This window comes from Vulpes vulpes, chromosome 14 (genome assembly GCF_048418805.1).
Source record: "Vulpes vulpes isolate BD-2025 chromosome 14, VulVul3, whole genome shotgun sequence".
NCBI lineage: Eukaryota > Metazoa > Chordata > Mammalia > Carnivora > Canidae > Vulpes > Vulpes vulpes.
Window position 1 is genome coordinate 98165813 of NC_132793.1, and position 23086 is coordinate 98188898.

General features: G+C 37.0%; 1 protein-coding gene across 4 annotated transcripts in view; it reads left to right on the top strand.

Moving 5' to 3' along the window:
- The window catches only part of AGBL1 (AGBL carboxypeptidase 1), a 697725-nt gene that overhangs the window by 481062 nt on the left and 193577 nt on the right, over nt 1–23086 (top strand). For all 4 annotated transcript variants that reach the window (XM_072737248.1, XM_026001309.2, XM_072737250.1 and 1 more), the window contains exon 22: nt 14257–14420. In XM_072737248.1, the coding sequence (XP_072593349.1) occupies nt 14257–14420 (164 nt within the window). The remainder of the gene's footprint in view (nt 1–14256; nt 14421–23086) is intronic.

Here is a 23086-nt window from a genome sequence, read left to right on the forward strand (position 1 = left end):
GGTGCTATTTTATTAATGGATATTATCTTAAGGGTTAAGGCCTCTGAGCATTGTCAGATTGGCGGAGGGGATGATTTGAAGCAGGGAGACCTTTGGTCTCCTGAAAATCAGACCCTGTCGAAATCCAGGCATCTGAAGGTCAGGTGCTGCCATCTGAACCTGCAGGGGGATCTGGTGTACCTTGAGCCGGTGCCTGGGTTCTCCCTCTCTGTGCTGCATCAGCCGCCTTCTATGTGGGACTCCAGCAGCGCTCACTCCTGTCTTCTGCTACCGGCTGCTGCCGCTGCCGCATCTTGAACTTTAAAGTCTCTTTCACTGATAGTACATCCCCATTCTTTTGCCAACAACGGGCTCTAACCTGAACACTCCCCCTTATGTAAGAAATGAGACAGCCAAAGGAGGCTGGAGGCAGGAAGGGAGAAGACAGGACTGATTGGAAAGAGTTCCATTAAAAAATAAAACATTTCTCCCCTTTTGAAGTGAACAAATCCTGCTAATACTTATCCCGCTTGCTGAGGTTTCCAGCTGTTTCCTCCTGAGCACTCCGGTATCAAAGCCGCATGGGCCTACGCTGGGACTGTTTGCTCTGTTGCCAGAGCAATTACAGCCTGACAGTGCTCAGCTCTGCTACTGTTTTTATTACTATTATTATTACTTCTCTGCTCATGGATTCTGAAGGCCTCCCTACACAGAAGCAAACCCTGGGGAATCACAAAGCCACAGGCACACTGTTGGCAGCCACCGCCCAGCTGCTCTTGGATTGATATGGATTTAGCATGTTCCCTTTATCTGGTAAGCAGAGCCAGGGGTGTTTAGACTTACACCCACAGGAAAGAGAGGGTTCCCTGCAGAAAATGTCAGCCTACTACTCCAGGCAGTGAGCAGGGTAGAGGGAGAGTAGCCTCTTCATTTTTACCTGAAAAGATCTGCATGTGTCACTCTTCCCTGCATCTGGGCTGAGAGGCATATTCAAGACCACACTGTTTGGGACCTAGACTTGCAGTTCTGGATTTTGTCAATGCTTTGCACACAGCAAAAGTAATTTTCTTAAATACATTTATGCAGAACATTTCTTACATTGTCACTGTATGTACATTTTAAAGTGCAACATTTACACATGTCGTATCACATGCCAACTCCCAAATCTATTTGCAATTTGATAGGCGTGATTTGCTGGAAAACACAGCCAAGTTTTAGGATTCAGACATAATCCCCCCCCCCTAATGTTAATTATATCAATCAGTGCTGTCAATAAAATTTTCTTACTGATTTCTTTAGTTCAAACATTTTAAAATTAACCATTATTTCTTAATTTACTTATCAACTCAATATGAAAATTTTATGCAGCAATCTCATTGCTTTTAAGTCCTGAATGATGATTTTCCTCTCCATTTGGTCAGGCCTCATTTGCTGACTGAAGATAAAGTTGTTATATTGCTTTTGGTCAGATATTATCTTTTGGATCATAACATTCAACTCCTAGCCACAAATAAATCGACAGGCCCTAATGGATCTTAGCCCCTCTTCCTGTGTATATTTGTTTTTTTTGCTTCTCTGTCCCTCTCCAAAGTACTCAGTCAAGCAAAGCTTGAAGGGAACTAATAAAAGTATCAAAGAAGCAGTGTCAGTGAGTAGAAACGCTTAGAACTTGAATGTCTATAGAGGCTAGGCAGGTCAAATAAATGCAGGGGTTAGGGTGGTGTAAAATGGTATGTGTTTAACTGCTTGCATTGCTACACCTGCTTTGTTAGATCACCTTCACAATACTGTGCAGGAGCACGAAAAGTGGCTGAAAACATGTGTCTAGAGGTACATAAGCGTCAAAGTGCAGCTAAAGCCAGAACAATTATTCTTCCTCTGAACATCCAAAAGGTTTCCCATTTTAGTGTATGTCCTGTATTTCCTAACAGATTGTAAGATCCATGAGGACTGCTGTCTTCTTCTATCTCTTTCAATGGTCCTCTAAATGCCCACCCTGCACTCTGAAATTATACCCTATGCCATGTACACTGAGATAAAGAGATATAGAAATGATGGTGGTCTCTTGGAGGTGGCAGACACAGAAGTCCCCTTTGAGCATTGGAACTGTGCTTTTTCCTTTCCAGTGCCTAGCACAGGGTCATGTACATACAGAGAGCTAAATAAATATCAACTAAATGAGTAAGTATAGACTCTTATAATTATTTGCTGGTGAGGATAATGCTGACTAGGCCTACTTGCCAACCTTCAGAAAACTCTGTAATTCTTTACAAAGCCAAGGACACTCCTAGAAGTTCCCACACATGAATGCACATGCTATTTGAGAACAGTTATCAGATATTCATGGATCCCTATTGGTTGGTGAAACCTAATTAGAAATCTCTAGGCTGGAACAAGCAGATAGTCCCCACACAAATTGGTCTAGGGTTTTGGAAAATGGTGGTGGTAATGGTGATGGTGATACTGTCAGGGTGCAGGGGCTCCCCAAGAAGTCACTCTGGTCCTCCAGGACTATCACGTGGCTCTGTCTCTCTCACTCTTTGACCAACTTGATTCATCAAATGAAGCTTTCTTTTGGGGTGATTTTCTCTTTTTTCTGCTCAAGCTGAGTATTGTCTTTCTTTAATTCAATTTCGTCTTTCCATTAAAATGTTATGTACTATGAATATGATTCTCCTATCTCACCCTGTTCAATAACTTGACTTCCATTGATGGATGAAAGCTCTAGCATCCCTTGAATATCATGGTCCATACTTTGCCCCTCTATGTCTAAACTACATTAAACTGACCAGGTTATATTGGAGGAAAACAGAGGTTTAAGTTGGAAGAAAGAGAATGAAAACCAAGCAAAATCAAGTGGCATTTATATATGCATGCATACATGTATTTATATGTCTATGTGTATTTTAATCTGAACAGATTCTATTATGCCCTGCATGTAATACTGCATGTGAGAAAAACTGAAATTCACATTTATGGAGCATCTACCCTGCACCTCTGCACAGGGCATGTGCACGTTGTATCTCATTTAATATCCATGAAGGCATTTAAGCAATAGGTCCTATTTTTCCTATCTTAAGAATGAAGACCCTGGGTTTGGTGAGATTGTACAACTTGAATGTGGTCATTTGGATAGGACATAGTAGAGTTGAGATTCATATTCCAGAGAGCTGAATTCCATAATATTCTCCTTGCCCAAGTCCAAGCAGAGGTCTTACTAGGCCTTATGAAAGTAACTGAGCTGTAAGCTGCTAATGCTTCTGTTGCTACAAAGAGATAAGGAGCTTGTACCAGAATGCAAAGGAACACAATCACAGTGCTTCCTCCCTTGACAAGAGCAGCTGAACCAAAAACATGTGCTTAATAACATGAGTGACTCACATTTGGACTGAAGTCCCCTGTTTGATCACTGATGAATGTTCACGAACAATTCACAGGCAAACACTAATCTGGATATGATGCATCGAGAAGTGCAGACTTGAATATCATTACGTTGCTTTTATCTTGCAAAAGCTCCTAGACATCTAGCATGATCAGTTTGGGCGTGTGTGGCGGGCACTCTCCTAGGAGCCACTGTAGGTATGGGAGATCTGGGAGCTACAGCTTCACATTAGTGTCATACCACCTTTTTGTGAGGTTGGTTTCATTTGTGTCTTACCCTCCTCATCTGACAAGGTGACCACACTTGGATAGGCTGGTGTAGAGCATGAAGTCCTGGGTAAGGGTTAGGGTTGGTATTCCACCACTGTACATCATTATGGCCATGCCAATTTAATAGTGTATTAAAACACTTCCACACCTGTGAACTCATGGCCACTGCTCATGTCCACCAAGCGAAGCCTCCCACCTGCCCCTTCACTATCCTGTCCTCACTCGCTCCTCTGCCGTGTCCCCCAGTACCTTGTCAGGATTCAGAAACTAAAGGATTAAAATCTGACAAAGTACAACTCTGCTCCATTGCTACGTCCGGCATCTGTTCCCATTGGTCATTGTCATTTTTAGGTTAGTTTCATATAATGTGGCATATGAACAGAGGCACACGCACCTTCCTCTTTTCTTCCCAATCTGTAGCACTAGAAGGAAAATTCAAAATTAGGTCTGAGAAAACCCATAGTGACCAGGGCTAAAGAGATTGTTCCTGCTAGTCATCAACAAGATAACAAGATGGACTATGGGGAGTTTCAGAAGCCAGGGACAGAGCTGCAGGTCAAAGGGCCAGATATCAGTACATGGGACAGTGGGTGGCAATAGTGAAGGAGGGTGATGACCTACTTTTGCCCAAGACTGGGCCCGTCCATGTCCCTGGGGCCATATTGAGTGAGCCTTCTGGTAAGAAAAGGAATGGGGAATTTAAAAAGCAGGACTTACAGGACCATATAACCTATATGAAAACATGATCTCCAAATGTCCAAAAGCTTTTATTAAATAAACATGTGAAGTTTAAAGCCATAGACATTCAATTAGTGTCAGGGGAACATTTATTATAACCCTGGTTCTACTGTACTTAGCTACATAAACTAGTGTAAGGCATTGCCAATTTATGCTTCTATAAAAGAAGGGTAAGCTTGCTTAAGCTCAAATTTTAGGATGCCTAGGATACAGGCTCTGCTTCACATATACTCTCATATGCATGGCCTAGAAAGACAGGGAAAGGCAATCACAGAGGACTTCACTCTCTGCTGTGTCATTCATGGCTTAAGCACAAATTCACCAATAAAAGACACAGAGAAGGTCCAGCATAGAAATAAAGGACACATTTGAAACCCATCCCACACCTTCATGCCTGCTGTTCTAGTGAATATAGGGCCTTTTTGCAGTTACTAGGGAAGCAGTTGTCAGTAATGGGTAGGAAGCCCGGGCTGGAGGGACTTTGTGTGGAGGAATCCCTCAGATGGCAGAGCCACCAGCATGCCTGGTGATTGATTGTGTCCTCAACGTGAAGGCATTTGAGTCCATTTGATAAGTTTGGTAAGCAGGGGAGGTGAGGAGCCTTCTGCCAGCCCTCTTGCTTTCCTCCCTGCCTGCCTTTTGGACTTTACAGATCTAAGGGCTGGACTGGCTCTAACTTCTCTGCCAGGTGCATGTTAAGGCAAAGGATGTACCAAGGTAATTTGTTCACAGCCTCTTCAAACTTGTTTAAAACTCTAAAAGTCACTGCCTCTAACTCACGCGGGCACTTTGTAAAGATTCTGAGAATGTTTCCAGGGAATAGATTTCTTATTGCAGGATGTTTACCCCAAAAGGAAAATAGGCACAGGCCCAGTGACCCAGAGAAATTAAGAGGCGGTGTAGAGGATGCCAGGTAGTGCGTGTGAAGGAAGAAGCAGGTACTCAAGAAACTGAATATGCCCAACGTGCTTTCCTCTTTGCCTTTTGTTTTATTAAATGTTTAATCTAAAATATTTTGTTCAAATATTTAATTTAACTCACAATATATAAAAGTGAATTTGAATTTAATTTTACTTATAAATTTAAAATCACACAGTATCTAAAATAACATATTAACTCAGATACACTACACTTTCCAGGCTTACACGCGTTGCTTAAGGAAGTATGAATGGCAAAAGCAATTACATATTTCTCATGATTAAAAATAAAATAAGGAAAACAAAGAACACATACACCCTCACCATGCATTTCTAACTGCTGTGAATATTTTAGTATGTATCAGTCATTTAAACATTTTTTAAATAAAATTGAGGTCATAATGGATATACTCTAGTCAACCTACTACAATTTCATGCTATTCCATGAATATATCCCCATGAAGTTTCCTATTCAAAACACACCATGATCTTAATATTCCAAGACAGGAATACACTCAGGTATGACTTGTAATAGACTGCCACACTTTTAGGATTTTTTTTCTGTTGTTCATCTTATGATTGTTTTCTTTTTTTTTTTTTTTTTTTTTTTTATGATTGTTTTCTTAAGATAAATTTTTGGAATTTGAATTGTTAGCTTTACGAGCTAAACTTGCCTAAGACTTTTGAAATATATTTCCTAATTATCCTTTGGAAATAGTACAGTGATAAGACCTTCCATCAATAACAGACTATGATAGTGTCTGTTTCCAGGCCCGTACCAGCAGAACACGATGATTTGGGGAGTAAGAGGTAAATTTGAGTCAAAAAGCAAATTATGGTATTTCATTGTTCTATTAATTTGTATTTTATATCATGTTATTTGTTTCCTTCATTGCAATTACATTCATTTTGTTACTTCTTTTTTAGCTTAGTTTGTGATATTTCAGACTATGCAGATATATTTACATTTTATTTATTCAATCATTACTTTTTTCCTGTATGGTTTCTTGACCTTCTCCTGACCTAGAGATGATAGAACATTTGAACATATGTTTTATTCTTCCTCTAATCATTCAAGTTTTTAAGCATTTAATCCTTTCATCAAAATTGAACAATTTTCATGTCTGTGGTAGATTTTACCCTAGAATACTAACCAACCATTTTTATTTTATTCCCATCACAATCCATTTGCTGGTGATTTGAAAGGCACCTTTATCATCTGCAAACCTGTGCACATTTCACAGGGTTTGGCACTTTCCTTATTTTCTTGATCTCTCTGCCATGTCTTGCATTAATACCATAGCATTTAATTATTGTTAGGTGTAAAAGATCTTCCCATTATTATTTTTTTACTCTTCATCCCCAAATTATTCTTGGATGCTTTTGCCGTGTATTCTTCTAAAATGGAATTAATTTGCCAAGTCTGAAAATCCCCATTGGTGTTTTGATTTCTTATGCTTTTATAGGCTAATATAAGGAGAATTGATAACGTGTGGTATTGCATTCTCAGAATTCAGCATAGTACTTTATTTGTTTAAATTTTCCTTGTTATATCTTGGTGAAGTCCTGGGATTTATCAGACAACCCTTGGGGTATTTATTATTAATTCTATTCCTAGATATTTTATAGTTGTGTTGCTATTGTGAATGGGATTTTTACTACACTTAATAATTTATTTTGCTGGTTTATAGAAAGAAAATTGATTTTTGGATATTTAATTTGTAACCTGTCTACTTACTCGATTCTTGCCTTATATGTAATAGATTTTCTGTTTCAGTTGATTCCTTTGGTTTGTTTTAGTACATAATCAGTCTTCAAATAATGATAATGTGATTCCTTCTTCCTAATATGTATGATTCATTTTTTCTTATCTTATTGAATTGTTTGGAACCTGCCAAAAAGTAATAAATAACAGTAGTGTGAGCAGGCCATAGTTTTGGTCATAGTTTTATGAAGGACTGTGTGTATCAAGCATGGTTTGGGCTGCTGGTTTATCTAAGTATTTGCTATTGTTAGTGGTGATAATAAAAATACTTGTATAATTTGCAATGGGCCACGTGCTGATATAAATTTTTATGTATAAAAAATCACTGAATTATCTCAGCAGCTCCATGGGGTAGATATTATTTTTTTTTTCCTATAATACAGATGGGAAAATTGAGGCAATAATAAGTCAAATGACTTCTCCAAGATCATACAGTTAGCAAGTGGCAGCACTGGAATTGAGATGCTAGTGATCTAGGCCTCACCCTGCTATGCTGCCTCCTCAGCCTAGAAAGAGTTCTTGTGGGCTTAGATACTAAGACTTGTATCAGAAATGGATGCATCCATCCAGAAGTTTTTGGTTTTTACTCTTGCCTTTTGATCTAACACAGGTGTTAGTAGGTTTCTTAACGATGTCATCTCCTTGCCATTCGTAGAAAAACACTCTCTAGATCATACTGCATAATTATTTTTATATATTTCTATTTCTGAACATAAACAACTTTTTCTTTAATTGGGTTATTTCTATATGTGGATATATGTATTACATGTAGATTTATGTAGATATATGTAGATATAATCAGCATATAGCATTATATTAGTTTCAGGTGTACAAAACGGTATATATTCGCTATATGTATATATTGTGAAATGATCACAATAAGTCTCGTTAGCATCCATCACCACATATAGTTACAAATTTTTTTCTTCGGAGGGGAACTTTTAAGATTTACTCTCTTAGTAACTGTCAAATGTACAATACGTTTGAAATTAGCATATTAATATATTAACTATAGTCACCATGCTGAACATTACATGACTTATTTTATAACTAGAAATTTGTACCTTTTGACCACTTTTACCCATTGTCCCATCCCCCACCCTTCTGCCTCTAAAAACCATCAATCTATTCTCTGTAAATATTCTCTGTATATTCCTTCCTTTTTATAGCTGAGTAAGATTCCATCAAACACACACTCACACACACACACACACACATCCGTTTATCCATTCATTCACTGATAGACACTTAGATTGTTTCCATGTGTTGGGTATTGTAAATAATAGGTTTATGCTAATATTTATAAGACATGACACTTTTATTTTTCTATATGTGGTTTGCATTTAATTCCTTCTCTTCTTTGGGTTTATCTTCTTGATGCTCTCACACAGAAACAACATTCTTGAGGCACAACTTTTTCCCCTCAATTCTGTACATATTGCATCATTATCTTTGATATTTAAGAGTGTGAATAAATTTTAGGTCATTTAATTTTGATTATTTATTGGGTTCCCAATCCTTTATTTTGTTTCTTTTTATTAATTATATCTCATATATTTGGTGAACCTGTTTGATCTGCAGACTCAGATTTTTTTTTAAAGATTTTATTTATTTATGAGAGAGGGTAAGCAGGGGGAGGGGCAAAGGGAGAAGGAGAGGCAGACTCCCCACTGAGCAGGGAGACCTACATAGGGCATAATTCTGGGACCTCAGGATCATAACCTGGACCAAAGGTACTTAACCGAGTGATCCACCCAGGTACCCCAGTTTTTTAAAAACACAGAATAGTCCTCCCTTCCTTTTCCCCATTCCCTTTCCCTTCTTTTTTCTTCTTGGCTTCTGTAGTGATTGCCAAACTTCTCTAAGTTTGAAATTCAAAAGGAGAGTAGATTATTTTTCCTTAATCTGCTCTAAAATTCTAATTTATATATATATATATATATATATATATGTGTATACATATATATGTGTGTGTGTGTGTATATATATATATATATATATATATATATCATTATTTTAACCTATTTTTTCCCTTGAGATATTGGAAAATTTCTCGAGGGTGTCTGCTATGTAATGGATTTTATTTTCTGCATCGAACAGTAATGTTAACTCTTTCCATTTGGCTTTTAATTTAGAGATTATATTTTCCATCTCAATAGTATAGTTACTAGTTACATCTGTGCTCCTGTCATATCTTTTGCTGTACTTTTACCAATGCAATCTACTCTTGATCCTTTATGAGAATATAAACAAGAAATTTCTCAGATTTTTCTCATTCCTTCCAGTAAATATTTTTCATAAAAAGACATTTGTTTGGTGTTTCAGAGTGCCCCCTTTTAACGACAGCATTTGTACATAAGTGTAACATTTTCCCTTTCTATATGCTTAGAGGGTATTCAATAATGCTCAATTTTATAAAAAGAGATAGGCTTTGCCAGGAGTAGTTGTAGATCTTTGGATCTACATCTTTATGATGACTTGTCACTGAACCAGTGACATCATAATGTGTGAAGGGAGGATGCCTTGCTGTCTTAGCCTTGGCTTTGGGTACAGCAGACAAAAAAGGAAAAGTCTTCATTCATAATTTCTAAATACAAACCCTCCTTTAAGTAGATTTAGGTTCAAAATTTAAATGTATGCTATGGCCCTAAAGTCTTCAAGCCAAAGTTTCAGCCTATAGTGGTCCCCAAGTACCTAGGGGAGGAAAACACAAATTATCTCTGGAGCAAAGAACATTAAAACCAATCCACAGAGAATTTATTAAAGTTCAAAAAAATGTGAATTTAGAATTTTGAAAGATCATGAAGTATTTAAGCAGGTAAGCCTACAACAGCATTGACATTAAACAGGAAATCAAATGACGGATGCCCACAAAGGCTGTATATATAGGAATAATCATGGAGAGAATATAAAATAGCTACATTTATAGTATTTCAGAGACAGTTTTTGAGATGAATGAGTCAAAGAGCAGATTCAGGAAAGCTGGAGAGCAAATTATTAAAACGGAACATTGATATGAAAAGATATTCAGAATTTATTACAGTGATAGAGAGAAATAAAAAATATGAAAGTAAACGTAAGAGATATGGAGAACAGAGAAAAATAAATAAATTTAATAGGAGTGTTAAGCTTATCTTTGATGAGGAGTGGAGGAAAGGCAACACCCAGAGAGATGGTGGCTTACATTTTTCTAAAACTGATGAGAGCCACCAATTTGTAGTGTCAATAAATTATATATAAAAAAAAATAAAAATAAATCTAAATCTTCTTCCGAATATAAAAGATCCAGAAAAGACCTGGCAACCTCCAGAAAGGAATTCTCATTTATTAGCATGCTACAGCTTTCTAAACAGTTTCTGGTATGCGGATGTTCTCTTGATAACATCTCTCCTCCAAATTTGTCTATTTTATTGGCAAATCACAGCAGTAATGTCTGAAAGTGTGTATGTGGGATTGAAGGTGGCCACCTCTGCTTTTATTGCCAAATCATCACCAGAAATCATATCATTACATGCTTTGTTTTTGCTTCCCCCCCACTTATCATTAAATCATAAGCATTTTCTGTATTGTTAAATGGCTGTTATAATTATAATTTTAATGGCTTTATTATAACTCATCAAATTTATTCCATTATAATTTCCTTAGTCATTTCTTCCTTACTATATGTTCAGCATTTTATTTCCTTCAAATTTTGATTACTATATATAACTTTGACATAATATATATTTTATGCATATAGCTTCACTTTTGTTTTGAATCAGCCCCTCAGGAAAAGTTTTAGAAGTGATATTGCCATGTCAAATGTCATTGCATTTTGATAAGTGCCAGCTTTTATCATAAGAGTCAGCACTGTGTATTAAAATTTGAATATGTATTAAAATTTGCACCATTTGCAGGGTGCAAGAGGGATTTTTATTTAAATAATACAATAGAATATTTTTCTATGCTTGGTTACTGATTGCTTTTCTTCCTTTGGTCATCAATTACAAGTGCCTATACTTTTTAAACATTCTTTGTGGACCATATGTTTGCCTTGGGTAATTTTCTGTAGTAATATAACTATTATTCCCATATCTATGATATTTAAAAATTGTGTGATGATGAGGGTAGTGGCGAATTTTGGAGTCAAATATACATGAGAATTCAACAGTCTGGCTCATCTACGACTCATTACTAATACTGTTCTCTCTTCCCTATCTCTTTTAAAGTGGTTGGACAAGCTAAAATATTCAGTTACCAGATCATTGTAAAGCTGGAGTTGGCTCTTTTACACAGCTCTGGCCAATAAAATATTAGCAAGGGTATGTTGGTGCTTCCTTTCCCCATTTTTTCTTTCTCCTTCCTTGAATGAGGATGTGCTGGCTGCAGCTACAGCAGCCATATTGCAATCATGATGAGAAAACCAGAATGACAGACACGGTAGTCCTGATTTTTTAAGGACACTGAGATAATGCCACGAACTTTCTAGCCCCCAACTTATTATTCATGAAAAATAAAATTTCATTTCTGGTTAAGCCACCTTAGTCAGACTTTCTGTGACTGGCTATGGGGAGAAAAATCCTGATTAACACATTTAAGCTGGAAGGAGAGGAGAGTGGGGTCTCTATTTTAGTATGACTCACTTTTAAATTAGACCAAAGCCAGCTTTATTCATAAACTTGTTACTGTGAGCCCATAACTGACCAACCTAGGTATTAGAATTTCTAAATTTTGTCTACCTGTTTTCTGGATCATATCCAGAAATGTGAATGCATTTCCTGAAGCAAAACTAAAATAAATTATTTAAATCTTCATGACATTTGACAGTGGGAAACATAATTGAAAAACATTCACATACTTTATACCCAAAGAAGTGAAGTTCCACTTGACAAATACGATATGTATTCAAGAGACAATATATTCATGCCTCTCCATATCCATCCATGTAGAGTTATTGGATCCATTTATCATATATTGAGGATAAACTATATAATAGGCTATTTGCTCCATGCTAGAGATGTAAAAAAGCAAATACTACTCAGTCTTTGCCTTTGAGGATTTCATTTCCAGACTGGGTATGGGAGATGAGAGGAGACTATCCATCTAAACAAATATTTTTGATATTGTGTGATAATAAAAAGAGTAGAGTAATAAAGAGAAATTCACAGTGAAGAGCAAAATGGAATAAGTAATTTGCTCAAGATCCTACAGTCAATAAATGGTACAAGTTCCTTTAATCAAGGTCTTCCGGACAAGTCTTTTTTATGATACCAATTGCTGCCTAAAATAAATGGACCAATATTTGAGATATGGAAATATTTTTGTATTATATGAATGCTATCATGTTGGCCGTTGTTTATAGATATTGATTTATGCGATAGTGTCACCCCTGACCTATCAATATGGCTCCTGCAATGAAATTTGTTTCCCCCAGGGATTTGTCCTTTTTTTGACCTGTTATGTGCTCTGCCATATTCTGGGGCTACACATATGTATCAGGCAACTTGCCTGCCATGAGGGGCAAGATTTTGTCCATATTCTCCTTGTCTACTCTTTATTGCCACCGGTGAGGTAGCTTATTGAAGAGGAGGGCATGGCCTTTGCTTCGTAACTTCCCACCCAACTGGTCATTCTAGAATGAAGAAAAGTAGCCAGGAAAACAGGATGCAGGGGAAGAATTAGACCTTCGAACTTTAGCTCATGGAAAGAGACTGATATTTTTCTCTCTCTTTAAATAGTGATCTTTTCTATTGACTTAAGAAAAATAACTTGTTAAACATCTGTCTTCCCCTCCCACTGCTGTTGTTTACAGAGGAACAGACTTCTCTTAACTCTGAAGCAAAATCTCCTTTCTTTAGGAAAACAGGTGTCCAAACATACAGGAAATCAAATTTTCAAACAGCTGAAATAGGCTTTCTACTTTCCTTTATCCTTCTACCTAGAAATTCTTTTGTGAGGCTGATGATTTCCCAGTTTAGAGTTTTGTTTTCCCTCATGATGCTTAGGACCAATATTTTTTAATTTTTACTATCACATCTCTGTTCTTTGTATCACTACTATTTGGATACGAAAATCTATTTAAAAAATAATATTCAAATATTGTTACTTTTTCATTGAAATGAAATATATTTATAAACAGAAAGAACTCAAGAGCACATTGAATTATGAATTCTAGGAATAAGGAAGGAGAAGTTGAGCTGATATTGACAAGCATTGTGTGTATCCTGGAATATCACTACATGCTTAATCATGTGGATGGAAGAATTATGATCTCATTTTTCAGATAAGAAGATTAGGGCTAATAGAGTTCATTCATTAAGTCCAAGATCATGCAATCAGAAAATGACCAATTCAGAAGAATTCAAATCCTATTTCTATCTAATTTCAAAAACCACACACTTTGTACTTTATCATGTAATGGAGTCCTTCCTAGTCTTTGTATAGCCCTTTGTTGAAGAATCAACTCATGACTCACTTACTATTCTCTCTTACTGTGAGGTCATGGATGAAGTATCAGCTCCATTGGTTTAAGTCTTCCTCTCTAGGTAATGGATGAAATAGCAACATCTGCCTCATAAGACTACTAAGTATTCATTGGGTAAAGGCATATAAGAGGGCTCAGAATAGTATCTGACACCTAATAAATGCTCAATAAAATTGTTAATTTTTATTATACACTACTTCATGGATAATAGCACAGAGTACATATCAGGGCTTTTGTGTCATGTATTGTCTCAGTACAGATGGAATAACAAATGCTGGTGTTATTGTTCTTAAGTTTGGGTATTTATGTATGAAAGATCTTCCATATTCTTGTCCACTTGTTGACAAATTTATGGGAGAGAAAGGGCATCTCTTAGTACAATCGTTTATAGCCTTTTGTTTCAACGGTGGAACACTTCTTAAAAATACAGATGCATTGCTGTTCCGACTGAAGTGGGAAAAGTAACTCCTGGAACTCCATCTACCCCTCTGCCTTTCAGGACCCCTGCCAGCTCATTACTGTCTTAGGGGTCCTTCTGGAAAACCCTGAATGACACAGAATGCAGACTGAGAACCACCAAACCAGAAAGCCCCCAACAAAGCACATTGGATAGTGACGGATAGATGCTATTAATTCTCAATTTCTGTGATAGGCATGTGTCCATAAGTCCTCCCTCTATCTCAAATTGTCTTCACTCAGTTTCCATTATGTAGCCTCTGTTGATGGTTTTATTTACCTGGCAGGGCCTACAGTTTGGTACCAGTGAACTGGAGGAGATGGGAGCCATGTTCTGCTTGGGTCTACTCATCTTGGAACTCAAGTCTGTAAGCTGCAGCCATCAGCTCCTAACCCATGCAGCAACTCTCCTGCATGCTGATGAAGAGGCTCTGGACCACCACCTCCAGCGGTAAGATGCTTACAGGGGTGTGGGAGAAGTTTGGACCTCAGTATTCCCATCAGGCACATCTTGGAAGTGAGAGTCAGGTGGTCCTACAGGTCTTTGACAATGAGAAAATATGGAGGAGCCACCAACTAAAGGTAGGGGCAATAGTGCTCTGCTGGCGCCAGAACTGGAACATCCTCACTTCTCGCTGAACATAGGGGATGCTGCCTACTTGTACACATAAATGCGTATATAAAACTACATGTATCTATAAACATGCATTTTTAATAAATTTTGCTTATGGTAAGGAAGATGCAGCTTAGCAATACACATGCACTTCTACCTATGCTTGTGCTTGCCAGGAATGTGTTTATAAGTATACAGGTATCATTTTGGAGCCATTACTCAGCAAAAAAGGCAATCTCATTGCCAATAACCAGGAACTTGGGGACAAGAAATATTTTACTCTACCCATTCTTAAATAGCACTGTTCTTTCTCAGATCATGAGAAGAACCACCTGAAGATGATTAATACATTGGCCTGGAGACCCTGACTCACAGCCATGGCAGAGAAATGATAGATCTCTGAGAACTGTGAGGATCATTAATGAGTCAAGAGAAGGAGAACCATTATTCAAATAAGCTCTTTTGATACCCTTTACTATAGACAGATATTTTAGACTTGACCAAAACAGAGTCAGAGGACAAGAAAGGAAGATATAATGGCCATGTGAGAGAAGAGAAGACCAAGAGAAGTCAGAGGAGTCAAAGAAGATTAAGTCATTGCCCATACTTTGAGCCAGGGAATGGGTGGGGTGTTGAGCTGTTTGCGGAGGAAGTGCCTGCTGGCAAACCAGGAAGCACCTCATTATGCCCTTCAGGTCCAAAGGCAGAGAGAAAGCCATTAATACTGGGGCCATTTTATTTCTAGCTTATTTTCATTAATTTTCCTCCTGCCACTGTTAGGCTGTATTTCCAGTGTGACTTCTCACCAAATGGCCAGTCAAGCCTAGAAAGATCTAGCAGCATAAATTAATTTTGCTTTGGAAGGCACTGGTTTCTCTGAGACTTAATTACCTAAATGCAGTAATTAACTTGCTCAATCACACTGTGCTATAGATCATAGACTATGGAGACCTAAGTAAATCTGGACCTCTTTCTTCCCTAGAGACACTGCCCCGATTTCTTTGTTTTGACATCATCACTACTGCCATCCGCCCCTACTCCCTTCAATACTGCTCTGCGCCCCCAGGCTTGGCGCATTTGGCACCACTGTGGCGTTTCAGCCTCTCCCTCTGACAGCAAGTGCTTCCATCTGCCAGGATATATATTTCAACTTGTCTTTTCATCTTTTCCTTTGCTAAGCTATCTTGGGTGCAGGCATGCCTGCATTTTCTTTCTTTCTTTCCTTTCCCTCCACCCTCTTCTGTGCTGCTCATTGAGGGAAGATTGAGCAGAGTTGGCATTGCTTGCTTTCCCTGAATTGATTGCGCCCGTCTGTTTGATCCAATGCAGTGAGGATTAGTTGCCTGTAAACTGGAACAAGAAGAAATCTATCAAAGAAGTGCCTCTTCTAATTCAAATCTAAAGAATTCGGTGTCGAGTTCCAAATACAATGGCTGCTATGTGGGTTATCATAAGAAGAACGGCATTACCCACTCCTCCATGCTATCCCACACTCCTGATTATTAATTTTTCAGTTGCAACCAGCCCATGCGTACTGAAGCTTGGTTACCTCCATGATCTCTGACCCTTTTTAGCTTGGTTTAACTTCTTAAGGGCAGGATACCTACACATAGGATGTGATTCATTGGTATGGTTTAAATAGATTTGAATTAAATTCAAGAGGCACGGAGTTTGGGGATGAATGACAGAATGAAATTTGCCTGTTTCACCTAAACATTTGTATCTTAATCCACTTTTCTATTTATCAAGGCAGATGACCAAAATGGATTGTGGTTCCTGCCCAAAGGACCCTAAAACTGCCTGATTGAGAGGAATATCACCTTGAAAATATCTTGACTCAGAAAATATTCCAGCCAATAAGTGTATATCCATTAAAGGATGGTGGAGGGGAACTTAATACAATAAAATTTATTGGTTTACAATCAGCAACAGGCTCTTTGAGTCCCCTTTAATTAGTTCCTGATGAATAGGGCTCAGTCATGAGATATAATAATCATCAGAGCGGAGCAAATCCTAGGGATTTAGTTAGCAACAGGGTTCTTCCTTTAACACAAGGGTATAACTACTGCTTGTCAACACTACTCTCCATACCTTTCAAGAGGAGAACTCTGCCACCCTCCTGCCCACCTGACTTTCCCCTGGGTGTGCTCTATACAACAGGGTTATATACTTCAGCAAGATTTTTTCTGAGTTGCACAGAAGAAAGTACTGGGGGGAAAAAAAAAGGTGAGTTTTTACCTAAAACTCACTCTTAGAGAAATGTGATGACATGGTATTTTGAATCTCTTTGGCCGCATATAAAGTGTTCACCCCTGGGAGTGATGTGCTGGGAAGACAAACTATGGCTATGTTCCATGAACACCGTGTTTTTTGACAATAGGTTTCATGCTTCATTTACCATAAAAACAATTAGAGTGTAGTCAACATCCACGGAGCAACTTAACCATTTTTCATGAGCAGAGAAAGAGCAGAAATGGTGGATGTTTGCCCAGTGACTGAAGCTTAAAATGAAGTAGAGTACAGGCGCTCTTTGTTTTGGTTTGTCTTTTCCAGTTCTCTTCTTCCCAGTTGCTCATTTAAGAAATGTCTGCAGACTGGAGAAGGCGGCTTTTGATCTTCCTTCCTCTCTTCCTTCCTCCTTTTTCTTGATCTTATCCCCGGAAATAATTGCTCACACGCTGCAGGAATGCTAAGCTGTTTCTTCCAGAGGCGTCATTTATCCGTTCTGACAGGTCTTTTGCAAAGTCATTTCCCAGTTTTGCTGAGTCAGCCCCTGCTCTTTTTCATTTGTATCCCTCCTTTGCCGCTGAGCTCCCCTATCTCCGCTTGTCCCTCCATTAATAACAGAGAGAGCTCAGAATTTCTGAGTTGTGCCTGGTGATATAGCTTAGTATCTGGTTTATTCTTCCAAACTGTAGCCCTGGGGGCATGAACCTGGGCTCCCCTGAGCCTCAGGACAAGTTCATTGGGTCATCTCTTTAGTTTGATGAGGCAAGACAGAAAAAAATAAAAATCTGTCCTAGACTGTAGAAAACATTATTATATCTCAATAATTAAAAGATCCTTGATTTTTACCTAAAAATAGTTTTGCCTTTCTGAATTATATGATATTTTGAATTATATGAAATTGACACATTAAATTTAAATGATATTAACTTATATTTTGGAAAGCACACACAAAAACACCATATTCCTGTCTTTAATAGAGAACCATTGCCAACATTTTCGTGAAATTAGATTTTATTTTTCACCCATGAATAAACAAATATATAATACCTTTAGTGACAATGTATGGAAGTTCCCTTTTCTGTAACTTTGTAAACACCGTTTTATCTCTTTTAAAATAGAGTTTATTTCTAAGAGCAGTTTGAGCTTCACAGTAAAACTGAGAGGAAAGTACAGATTTCCTGTCTATACCCTGCCCCAGACATATGCAGCTTCTCCTATTATCAACATCCCCCACTGAAGTGGTGCATCTGTGACAATTGATGTACTGACATTGACACACCATTATCATCCAAAGCCCATAGTTTATCTTGGGGTTCACTCTTGCTGGTGTATATTCTGTGGGTTTGGACAAGTGTATAATGACATGTATCTACGATTATAGTTTCGTACAGAGTAGTTTCAATGCCTTAAGAATCCTCTGTGCTTTGCCTATTCCCTCCCCATGAGCCCCTGGCAGCCACTGATCTTTTAACTGTGTCCATGGTTTTATCTTTTCCAGAAAGTCATATAATTGGAACCATACAGTATGCAGCCTTTTTATATGGCTTCTTTCTCTTACAAATATGCATTTATGTTTCCTTCATGTCTTTTCATGACTTGATAACTCATTTCCTTTTAGCACTGAAAAAAATTCCATTGTCTGGGTGATTCACAGTTTATGTATCCATTCAGCCACTGAAGGACATGTTGGCTGCCTCTAAGTTTTGGCAATTATGAATAAAGCTGCTATAAACATCCATATACAGGTTTTGTGTGGACAGAAGTTTTCAGCTACTTTGGGTAAACACCAAAGAGTGTGATTGCTGGATCGTATGGTAAGAGCATGCTTCATTTTGTAAGAAATCACCAAATGGCTTTCCAAAGTGATTGCACTTTTTTGCCTTCCAGCAGCACTGAATGAGGGTTCACACTGCTTCACATCCTCACCAACTTTGGGCTTTGCCAGTATCCTGAGTCCTGGATTTTACCAGTGTCCTGGATCTTGGCCATTCATATAGATGTCTAATGACATTTCTTTGTTTTGATTTGCATTTTCCTGTTGATGTACTATGTGGAACATCTTTTCATGTGCTTATTTTTGAGTTGTATGTCTGTCTTTACTAAGGTGTCTTTAAGGTCATTGGCCCATTTTTTAATCAGGTTGTTTTCTTATTGTTGAATTTGAAGAGCTCTTTGTATATTTTGGATAATAGTCTTTTCTCAGATGTGTCTTTTTCAAATATTTTCTCCAAATCTGTGGCTTGTCTTCTCCCTGTCTTTGCAGTGTCCTTCCCAAAGCAGAAATCTTAATTTTAATGAAGTGTAACTCATCAGTTATTCCTTTCATGGATCATGCCAATGGTGTTGTATCTGAAGAGTGATCATCAAACCCAAGCTCAACTAGACTTTCTCTTACATGTCTTCTAGACACACTCACTGCTTTTGCATTACAATTTTTGCCAATTTTAGGTGAAAATGGGGTGTGGTTTTAATTTAATGTTATATTTTCTGATATAGATAAAATACTTCTATATCATTTCTTTTTAAAATAAATTTCCTGGGCAGGTCTTTTGTTCTTTATTTCTTTCAGCATCATGTTTCTTCCTTTCTTATATTTATATTTAAATCTAACTTAAATTTCTTTGTTAAAGATGTTCAACCATCTCTTTGTCATGGATATTGCAAATACTCTCCCATTTACCTTTCACATTTTGTCTTGTAGTTGATTGACTAGATTTTTTTTTACATGATATGTGTATCAGTTTCTTTTTCTTTGTCTCTTTTAGCTTTGATAACTTACCTACTTCAATCTAGTAACAATTCATAATTACTTGAATTCAAGCAATTCAAATAATTATCCAAATAATAATTCATTGTAAAAATGTGTTGTATACTGAGGTAGATACTTTTATAATGAGTCTATTTACATATTATAATTTCTAGTTTTTGCTATTGAATAATTTTCTATTTCTAAATTGTTCACCACTTGCCCTAGTAATTATTAAATAATCTATCTTTCAACATTAGTTAGTAATATCAGTTTATTTACAGTATTTACATGTGCATGTACCTAGGTATATTTTTTGATATTATATTCTTTTCTGTTAATCTGTATGCCAGGAACATGTAGTTTTTAATATGGTAGCTGTGCAACTTAAATATATAATGCTACAAGCACCACCTCATTAATATTTGTTTTAAAAATGTGCTTCACTATTTTCCCTTCCTTGTGTTTTTCACTGATGAGCCATATAATGAGTTGTTAACCACCAAAAATGAAACCACTGGGATTTCAACTCAAACTGCATTAAAATTATAGATTTTTTGGTCTATTGACTATTTGCCCATATTGCTTTTTCCAAATCTGATATTTTCTTCCACTTATTTAGATCTTCTTTGATATTCACCAAGAAAGTATTGTAGAGGTTCTTTTTGTACCCTTCCATGAAATTCCTGGGTATATCATAAACTTTTACTCTTAATATCCTAAATATTCATGTTATTCTTAAAAGAGTCTTTTCCCCATACTTTTTTAAGTGGCTGTCATCATGATATAAGAAAATTCTGATTATCTATATATTTATTTAATTTCACTGAACTCTGCAGTTATACCTAAAAGAGTTTCCATGTATTTTTCTGTTTTTCTGGATAGGTCATAGTGTCATTTATAAATTTTGGTAATTAGCTTTATTCAGTTTTTATTCTTACCCATAATCTTGGCTAGAGTTTTGAGAACATTATTTAAAGATTGTGATTCTATGGATATCTTTGCTGTGAACCTAACTTCAAAATGAGAATGATGGTATTTGAACATTAAGTAAAATGTCTGTTTTTTTGGTTATTTTGTTTTTCTACTTGAGGGAGAAAGAGAACAGGAGCTGGGGGGAGGGACAGAAGGAGAGGGAGAAGCAGACTCCCCACTGTGTAGGGAGCTAGACTATGTGGGGCTCATTCTCAGGACCCTGAGATCATGACCTGAATCAAAGGCAGGCATTTAATTAACTGAACCACCCAGGTGCCCCATCCATTGTTTTGATATTAATATCTAATGTCTTCTTCATAAGTTAGATTTTATCTTATTAATTTAAAACATCAGGGATGAATGATGGATTTTATCAATTTTTTGGTAGCTAGAAAAATGATTATTACTGTGAATTAATAAAGTCTTAAATTATGTTAATAGATTCTCTAATATTCATCCATCCTTAAAAATCAAAGGAAACTGCATTTGGCTATGATCTAAAATATTATTTTATCATAGATATTGATGTTATTTGTTGTGAATTGAGGAGTTCTGTGCCTGCATTTGTAAGTGAGTAAAATCTGTGCTTGGTGTATATTGTTCTATCATGTGGAACACTTTACATTTCCTAGGATTTATCCTTGAACATATACATCTTGAACATACACAAATTGCCTATAAAACTGTTTGCTTCCCATTTGTTTGAAACAAAGATATTATTTTTCCACTTCTCTTTTCCCATATAAGAAGTATCTGTGACATTTAGATTGCCATATAGTCATATTCAAATCATTTTAAAATTCAATTTTGTTTAATTACTTGCAATTGCTCATTTCTACCCATTCTATACAATCTTGTCCCCATTATTTTTTTGTGTTGATCCATCTCACATTTTTGCTAGAGCATACCTTAAGAAAAAAGCTGTGTGTGTGTGTGTGTGTGTGTGTGTGTGTGTGTGTCTGTGTGTCTGTGTGTAAAGTAAATCAGGGGTATGTTTTTGGTACATTCATATATGTGAATCTCTCTCTCCTTGACACAGGAATTCCACCAGGCCTGCCTGGAGAGTTCACTACAACAGTGTGGACATACTCTACTGTTCAGTCCTGCAGGCCTCAGCCTGACTGTTCTTCTTCTGCATACACCCTGATTTTCCTGCTTTAATAGTTGTACTGGTTTCCCTTGTTCATTACCACCAACATCCTTTTTCTACCAAATCCAAAATATTCTTATTTTATGTTTAGATACTTTGGGTTGATTTCAAATTTGAACCTTTTGTCCCCTTCTGATGTGCCTGTCAGTTACCAGGAAGCAGTGGTTCCATACCACATCTTTGTTTATGTCTGGAGTGTTTGATATTCACTTCCTGATTCTGCATCTGTCTTTTCCTCTCCCCTCACACTTTTCTTCTTCATTCCCATTCACCAAATTCTGGAGGCTGTTTGTCCTCACATATTTACTGTTCTGCAGCACAGACTCTCCTCTCTATGGATAATGTGTCTTGATTTCTGTTATTTTACATTTAGGTTCATTGCTCCTGTTCCCTTATCTCTCATCAGTTTCTTTTCTGTGGTATGGCCAGTTCTTGTTCTATTCGAATGTGTAATTTTTTCATTTAATTTTTCTTTTTTTTTTTTTTAGATTTTCATTCATTCAATTTTTCATAGATGCCATTTTTCTTGAATTTTCCTGATACCTTCACAGCGACCAAGTCAGGCTTCCATTTCTGGTGGCCAGTCATTCCCCAAAGTGTGCATCTCACTGCCAGGTGATGGTTGATGGAGGCGTCCATCTCCTTGTACATTGCACAACATTTTACCCTCAGGGTTGTTAGGATTCTTTCCTCCTCTTATTTCAACTTCTAGTTCATCATGTTTTGTTTACTCATCTTTAAATCATGAGAGCTCTGTCAAGACTCATAATTGCACAATAATCTAGGCTTTGGATGTTCTTTAAACTCTTGTGTAGTCTAACTAGGTGCAGATAGTTCTTCTTTTTGAAATGACTTGATTTAGATAGTGCTTTTTCTTTAAGAATTCATGGTATTTTGGCTCTTATTTGAGAGTATAGATTTTGGAATGATTGCATTAGGGAAATTAAGAGGAAGAGGAGTGTTCATGCATCTCTGGACATGCTCTGACTTTCTCAAGATAATCACTTAATATTTTCTGAGTAAATATATGAATTAGTTGAGTTCATATTTTAGAATCTTATTGGAGAAAATTAATGACAGTTATGATATGATATACTTTCCTAAGCAATTTACTGTATAATCTCATTTAAGCATTAAATAATGCCTAACAAAGTAGGCATTATTATCTCCATGTGCTGATGAACACATTGTGACTTAGAAAGACCCTGTGGCTTTCCTAAAATGGCAGAGTTGGTAAATTGTAGGGGTGGGATTTGAACCAGGCAGTCTTGTTAAAGAATCAGTACTCTTAATCACTAAGACATCCTGTCTCCCATAGATAATGATGGTGAACACATAATAAACATTCACTCTTTTCACTACAGCACTATACATTTTGCATGCATCCCTCTTGCGTTGTTTTAT